This window comes from Zingiber officinale, chromosome 1A (assembly GCF_018446385.1).
Source record: "Zingiber officinale cultivar Zhangliang chromosome 1A, Zo_v1.1, whole genome shotgun sequence".
NCBI classification, from domain to species: domain Eukaryota; kingdom Viridiplantae; phylum Streptophyta; class Magnoliopsida; order Zingiberales; family Zingiberaceae; genus Zingiber; species Zingiber officinale.
This window is the reverse complement of record NC_055987.1, coordinates 167,824,478-167,832,215: the sequence shown is the minus strand read 5'-3', so window position 1 is coordinate 167,832,215 and position 7,738 is coordinate 167,824,478. Positions and strand designations below refer to the sequence as shown.

The window sequence follows — 7,738 nt, the reverse complement described above, 5'->3', positions numbered from 1 at the left end:
CCTTTAAAGAGGGTTTTAAAGGAAATTGAAGGGGATGATTCTTGGAGATTTGGGGACGAAGTGCTATTGTATTTTCATACCAACAAAAGACAATTCCAAGTAATAAGAAAGTGTCCAAAGTAAAATTGTATTTTTAAAGTTGTTTATGTTTTCATTTATATATGTATTTGTATGCTTGTTGTATTTGTTGCAAGAATAGATTGTAAGAGGCTTTTTCGCCTCCTTAAGATATCCAAGAAGGATAAAATTTAGTGGTGGTAGATAACTAGGACTAAACCTTGGGTTTGTTGAGGTTACAAGGTTGCATTCCTTTGGTCCTAAAAGAGTTGGTTGTCTTAAGAGGCGGATACAATAGAATCAACGGTGTTGTACATGTGATGTCAAATTTGATTCAAGTTTTCTATTGTACATTCAAACGATGAGCACTTTGAGACAAATCGATCTGAGCTATTCACTCCTCCTCTACCTCTCATAGTTAACAAGGAAAAGATTAGAAGGGAGGCTAAGGTTGAACTTGGTGAAATCCCTCCGACACTCAAGGCAGGTCTCATACATCCAAAAAGAGTAGTCAAACAAAAGATTAAAAGAAGATAAACAAATAAAGTGTAAAAAATATATTATCCATGTATCTTCATCTACGAGAAAGGACACCCTTTTTATGGCCTGGTCCAAGTGGTAAATGGCTTAATCAGACATCTCGTGCATATCTCGTGCTTGTCCCACATGTCATCAAGTCAATTTTACGCCACATCTGACACGCCCAGCAATGTTCCCTCATATCATGAGAGCTCAAAGGAGGTATTGGCCCTGAGACGGATTGACGGGGACACTAAAAGTGAACGCATTCACCTTTTGCAATCATGAGAACTCAAAGGGGGGCTTGATTGGAAGCATCTTCTCATGCCAATCAGGCCCCCTTTTGAGCTCGATCGGCGCCAGCTGGTTTGGTTGAAGTTTTGTCATGTGTTGGATGCTTTGACTTGCACTTTATTTTAAATTTGGTTGATCAAAGTATGCGTTCATCGAGTTTTGATTCAAGTTCTAGCATTTGTCGTTCCCACCAAATCACGAACGAATCCAGAAATTAACTTGAATTACATGAAAACGATTTTAAATCATTTGAAGATTTAAGTGAATATTTCAAGTCTAATTTTTAAACAAGGTAAAGTTTAGGGGTGCAAATAAATCAAATTATTCATGAACTATTCGAAGCTCGATTCGATAAAAGTTCGTTTGAGCTCGTTTAATGAAGCTCATTAAGATAAATAAATCAAGTTTAAGCTTCACAATACTCGACTCGTTAGATCGTGAACATGTTCATTAGTAAGCTCATGAATCAATTTTTAAATTAGAAAATAATAATTTGATATTAAATTTATAGATTTTACATTTTACTTATGAAAATTATAGATAAATATATTAAATTTATTTATTAGAATAAAATTATAAATTTTAATATGAATATTATATTTTTTATAAATATATAATTTAATTTTTAATGAATATTTAAATTTATAATTTATATTTATTAAGTTTGTTTAGGCTCGATAAAAATTAAATTAAATTTGTGAGTTATGAATATATTCATTAAATAAAGTTCGAACATAATTTTATTATAATCAAATTAAATTTAAATATTTAAGAGTTTAATTCAGCTAGGTTCGATTATCCTGTAGCAAATTTTATACATTCGGCACACAGTTTGAGAATTTAGAAATTAAAAGCGTTCTTTGGGATTTTTTCAAGTTAGAGATGAAATTTACATAATCTACTAATTTAATACGTACTGTAATTGATATGAATAGGTACTTCTCGTTGCCTACAATCACCAGTCGGTAGCTCTCTAGGGTTTAGTCCAATCCATCCGACGCACGCTTTCTCCGAATCGAGATGCTTTCCTCCGCCAATTCACTCCCGTCGCCGTCGACTTTTCCCTTGGTCTCCAATGCCTCAAATTTCCGCTGCTCAACCAAGAGATTCCTTCGGATTAAGGCCTCTTCCGCCGACTCCGAAGAGAGCCGGTCGACGGGGAAGAATCCGCTGGCATCTGTCCTGGGCGTCCCGAGGAAGCTGTGGACGCAGTCTCTGCAGCCGCTCGGGGATTACGGATTCGGGCAGCGGAGCGTGTGGGAGGGAGGCGTCGGGCTGTTCATGGTCTCCGGAGCGGCCTTGTTCGCCCTCGCCATTGTTTGGCTGCGGGGCATCCAGCTGAGGACGCGGCTGAGGAAGTACCAGGTGGTGTTCCAGTTCTCCCAGGCGTGTGGGATCTGCGTTGGCACTCCCGTCAGGATCAGGGGGGTGACTGTGGGCAGCGTGGTGCGTGTAGGTTCTAGCTTGAAGAGCATTGATGCTGTCGCGGAGGTGTGTGCATTTTAGTTCTTTGTGCTGCGTCAAGTATAAGTAATGCAATTGTATGCTTAGAAGTTCGTGAGAAATTCATTAACTTAGCCCGTTGGTCTGAAAAATAGAGTTCAACGTTGCTATTATTACTTAGGACCGATCACTTTGTGATACTTTTTCTAAGACCATATGTTTTTGACTGCAAAAATTTATACACAAGCATTCTTGCTTGTATTGAAGTTCACTTTCTTATCCAGCTTCACCATTATGCGTGAACAGATTCACCAGAAGTATGCTACAACACGTAACAAGTTCACAAAATTGGCCCTGTTACCTAACAATAAAGGAGACTTCAGTTAACTATCGACACCTAGGAAGTGATTCTCTTGCGGATGCATTTTTATCATTTGTCCTATAAATTCATTAAATTTGGACTGCTAGATGTTATGGGTAAGATGTGACAGAAGCAATTCATTGGCTAATCATTGAAAACTGCCATTCACCAAGATGGAAGAAAGCCAAAGTCTGATGAAATAAAATCTTGATCATAATGATAAGTGGTATACCTTTTATAGGCATATATTTCTTATTCTGGGAGAAAAAGGATTTCTAAAATTTTGTAATCCAATCTCTATAATTTATATCATAACAAAGTTATTCCTTAAAAACTGGAGATATATGTTGCATACAATAAGATCCATTACATGGCACACTGCCAGACAAATAATTCTATTTCAGTTTGTTAGATGCAATTTGACAAATGTGTAAACTTTATGCAATTATGGTGCTTTCTTTCTGACACATTTTTGTGCTTACTCTGTCTCTGAAAAGTAGAAATTAACTTAGCATGATTTTCTTTTCTTCCATCTGATAATAGTTTAAGAATCTTGGCTGTTTCATTGCATATCAAACATTTTACATGTCTTTATGGACACATTGATATATTCTGTTCATTGGAATACTTTAATGTTGTTTTGTATCTTTGTTTCTGCGGTCTCTTGATTCCAAACAAGAGACTATCAATTATAATTTTCTTTAACCTTCATTTTGACAGGTTGACGATGACAAAATCATTGTACCTCGAAATTCATTGGTTGAGGTGAATCAGTCTGGTCTTCTTATGGAGACATTGATTGATATCACCCCAAGAGATCCTCTCCCTGAACCTTCTGCAAGTCCACTTGATCCTAATTGTGTCCAAGAAGGTCTTATTGTGTGCAACAGAGAAAGGATAAAAGGACAACAAGGGGTAAACTTGGATGCCTTAGTTGGAGTGTTTACTCGTCTTGGAAGAGAAATGGATGAGATTGGAGTGTCCAGAAGTTATAGATTGGCTGAAAGGGTTGCGTCGGTTGTTGAAGATGCGCAGCCCCTCCTTGCAAAGGTGAAAAGTAGTTCATTAGTTATGTGATTTACCTTATGATAAATATGATACTGCATCTTGTCCCTATTATCTAATTTTGGTGCTTAAACCCAATAAAAAGTTGCTTCTTAATTCCATACAATCACTACTTCTATGTTCCATCCATATATCGGATTATGCTATCCTATCTGAGGAACTTGTGAGCCAATTAACACTGTGATTGTTGGATACAAAAAAAGAACTTGAAGTTCTGGATAGTTAATGTTATTTATGTTCTTGTTTTCATTTTTTTCTTTCTGGGAAATCATTGTCTTGGCCAATTTGGTCTAAATTAAAATTTCTGATATTCAATAATTCTTCCTTGAATTATGTAACAAAGGATTTTTTGTGAAAACTATTGAGAGCTACTTTGAATGACTTTTGTTTCTCCTGCATTATGCAGTAGTATCACTTCCTTAATCTCTCATTCCATATCTTTACCATGAGCAACCATTTTGTTGTCCTTTAATTCTATATCTAATGGCATCTTCATGTTCAAGGTTGATTTTATTGTGTGTATATACACCTGTTTCAGTTGCTTTTATTTTTCAATTATTTTGAGTTTTAAGTACGAAGAATTTGTTGTAATGATGCAACAGATTGAAGTTTTGGCTGAAGGTATTCAACCTTTGCTTGCTGAGGTTCGTGATAGTACTCTGCTGAAGGATGTGGAAATTTTAATTAAACGTTTAGCTATGGCAACTGAGGATTTGAGGTAGTACCACTTGGTATCAACAATTTCTAGATATATTGTTTTGGTGCTTCATTTTATATTTAATTGTTAAACTGTCCTTCAATTATTTTATGGTTGCATAACATAATGGTGCTTTCTTCAAGAATACAAGACCTCCTTTCCCTCTTTTTGTGATTGACTAAATGAATGTTAGGTTTAGCCATGCCCTTTCACTTGTGATGACTCAGATGCAGTAATTCCTTTTTATTTTACATATATGTTAATGTGAGCAAACATTTCACTTGAGTCGAGAACAATTTTCCCAACAGTTAAAGTTTTTCTTTGAGCCATTCTTTGATTGTTTATTTATCTCCTATGCTTCAAAGATTTCGGACTTCTAGAATAGATTAATTATTGAATATAAACCTAGTGACCTTTTGTTACATAATAGGCTCACTTACAGTTTAGACAAAACTTTGTATAGGGCCAGGGACGGAGGGATGGATCCAGGAATTAGAGGTGGGTTGGGCTTTGGGTGCAGAAGGGGTGGGCTTTAGTGGGCAAAATAAACAAAAATAAAGGAGTTGCATATATTTGGAAAGGAAATAGTAATTTGCAGTCGATAGAATATGAAGAAGAACATAAGACTCCTAATTTAATATCTAATGACTGATTAAGTTATGTGGGACTGAATATTCTACTTAGCTTAGCTGTCAATCAATATCCAACTTGTTACGGAAACTAGAAGAAGAGTATCTCAAAATAGGGGAAAAAAAGGGGCTTAGTGAAGTCATCGAAGATGAAACATTATTATAGTGGTTGAAGCTTTAATCTGAAATTGAAGTCTGTTTGATTTGTGCTTCAAAGCAGGATGATATTCTTTTTTTAACTCACCCTCAAACTTAAGATATGATGTCAGAAAAAGAGACAGAAAAATCAAAGGATTGCAATAAGAAAAAGAGATTGTTTTTCTAGTATCTACTCTTCAAAGAGCTAAAATGGGAGCTTATACGGAAATATAATTAGTAAAAATCTGATAGTTAATCTGAAAATGAGAATATGTTCTTTCATTTAGTTGAGAGAAAAGAATTGAATACTGAAGAGAAAATAATTAATCTATTGTTTAAAGTTGCAATTAGCACCGGGAATTATAAAACAAAGTGTTGCAAATAAGGGACACTTATCGTGTTTACTCTAAAAGGAAAATGATAGAATAAGAGAAATTGTTGATTATTTTACTCTGACAGAAAAAAATTATGATATAGGAGAAAGTAAAAAATCTAGAATCAAAGCCAAGACGCTGAGACAGGAAATAGAATGTTGAAAGATAAAAATGGGTATAAAAGATTGATGATAAAACAGAAGCCTAGTGGTAAGTCAGTTTGAGATGAAGGACAGAAGAAGATGCAATTAATCTTAACAATCTGTAGCATTTTTTTGTTAGCCCTTAATCAATATATTTATGCTATTTGATTTGCAATTTGTAATACTCTAGATATGCTACGACAACTTTTTCCATGACTTACTCATATTACCATCTTTAATCACTAACTGCTGTCATATCGTAGGAAGGTTCAGTCTGCCATCATAACTCCTGACAACACCGAACTAATTAGGGAATCTATTTTAACCCTCATGTTCACCTTGAAGAATATTGAGGTTAGGATCCTTTGTGTCTTCCATTATTTAGCTTTTTAGGAAAATAAGTATCTAATTACTCTTTCATATGTTTTTCAGAGTATTAGTTCGGACATCTCTGGATTCACAGGTGATGAGCCGACAAGGAAAAATTTGAAATTATTAATCAGATCTCTCAGTAGGCTTTTGTGATCCTCGCTGAAGCCAGATTCATGCCAACTCTAAAATAAACTTCAGCAAGAAGCTGCTCGAAGGAGAATGGGGTCAACAACTGCACTGCAATATTGTCATGCGAGGCGAATTAATGAGCAGTGCTCTCAGTTGCGGAAGATTGTGGCTAATGAAAATATACATCTCCAGTTAACCCCTTTATGAATCCTTTTGCATATTATTAGTTAAATTGTTGGTGAGTAGAGAAAATTTCAAACGAGGTCTGTGTGATTCTTCCTGAATTTTAACTTTATAGTATTGAAATATAGAAAATATTTCATGAGGTTTGCCACAAGTTTTGTTGATGGTGTTGGCCTGCAAGCTCAATACAAATCTGGTAGTCTACAATTAGTCGAGTGCCTGTCTATGAGATGCAACCCTTAATAAAATGCGAATGCAGGAAAATAATTATATTTAGTTCAAAGATGCCAGTGTTAACCATGATGAATGCTCAGTTTACAGCGTGAGAGGACAAGATTTTAGCTGCCACTGACAAAGAAGCCATCTTCCACTACAGCCAGTTGAAGTTCCTTATTTTGAGATAAAAGGAGAATCCATAGACCTGGGTGGATCCTATGAGCTGGTACAATGCTTTACATTTTCCTTGACCTGAAAATTTTGGTTTTAAAGTAATACCCAACATAAAGGAAGTTAGCATAATCATTCTAATGTATGATGATTTGTTATCATTGAATTGCCAAGGACTAATATATGTTGCTGATAATATAATTCCATTTTATGGATTTTTCAGAGAGCAATTGATAGATCTTTTCTTCATTCTTCTCTCATGCAGGAGGAAGAAAGTAGAGATGGAAAACTTGTGAAAAAAAAATGGAATTTTGATCATCATCCTGAATGCAGAAATCTACTTGTAAGCTCCGTTATATTTTGATGCAGAAATATTGGTAAGAAAAGGATAAGAATAGGATGATGGCGATCATGAGAGAGTGGATCACCAGAAGTATTGTTTGAGTGCTAGAAAGAAGAAAACCAATTTTTAATCACCATGACAAGATACTCTATGAAAGGAAGACATGTTGGAGCCTCCATAAAATCAAAAAGGCAACAGGCAACATGAATCAAAGCTCAAACATCTATAAATTCTACACAGGTGAGCACCAATGAACGATGAATTTTTGTCGTTCAATCTGACTTCATATAGTATCAACTATGATGATTAATATAGCCCTCATGAAAAGTTATAGTATTAGAAAAGTTTGACTTGAAAGTAAACTTGTGGATAACTTGAGTATAGACACATTTGGCAACACTCGTGATAGAGTTGACATGAACAAATTGAAGGGTACTTGTTCGGTGAGCATTTTCAGGAAAAAGTACGAGGGTCAAAAGATAAATGAAAAAACTGATGTGTGTGTCTTGCAAATAGTTCTCCCGCATGATTTTTTTTTCTTATTTTTTTTACCATTATTCTCTCATGTTCTAATCTTTGACTGGCCTCCATAAGCTCTTCAATA

The 7,738-nt window shown here is 35.2% G+C and overlaps 1 protein-coding gene across 2 annotated transcripts; it reads left to right on the top strand.

Moving 5' to 3' along the window:
* The first annotated feature begins 1,800 nt into the window (after window positions 1-1,800).
* Window positions 1,801-6,611, top strand: LOC122038353 (protein TRIGALACTOSYLDIACYLGLYCEROL 2, chloroplastic-like). Of its 2 annotated transcripts, none has more exons than XR_006127838.1 (5): window positions 1,801-2,361; window positions 3,395-3,724; window positions 4,342-4,457; window positions 5,988-6,074; window positions 6,153-6,611. XR_006127838.1 is itself a non-coding variant. In XM_042598062.1 (5 exons), exons 1-5 carry the CDS (start codon window positions 1,891-1,893, stop codon window positions 6,243-6,245), a joined length of 1,101 nt encoding a protein of 366 aa, XP_042453996.1. In that variant the 5' UTR covers window positions 1,801-1,890; the 3' UTR covers window positions 6,246-6,611. The 2 variants fall into 2 exon arrangements, 1 of the variants encoding a protein (XP_042453996.1); XM_042598062.1 differs by having other exon boundaries at window positions 5,984-6,074.
* Window positions 6,612-7,738: the final 1,127 nt, after the last annotated feature.

Coding starts and splice junctions, on each gene's coding strand:
- LOC122038353 (XM_042598062.1), top strand. CDS start 1,891: ATGCTTTCCTCCGCCAATTCACTCCCGTCGCCGTCGACTTTTCCCTTG. Junction 4,458..5,983: donor ATGGCAACTGAGGATTTGAG/GTAGTACCACTT, acceptor GTCATATCGTAG/GAAGGTTCAGTCTGCCATCA. Junction 6,075..6,152: donor TCACCTTGAAGAATATTGAG/GTTAGGATCCTT, acceptor TATGTTTTTCAG/AGTATTAGTTCGGACATCTC.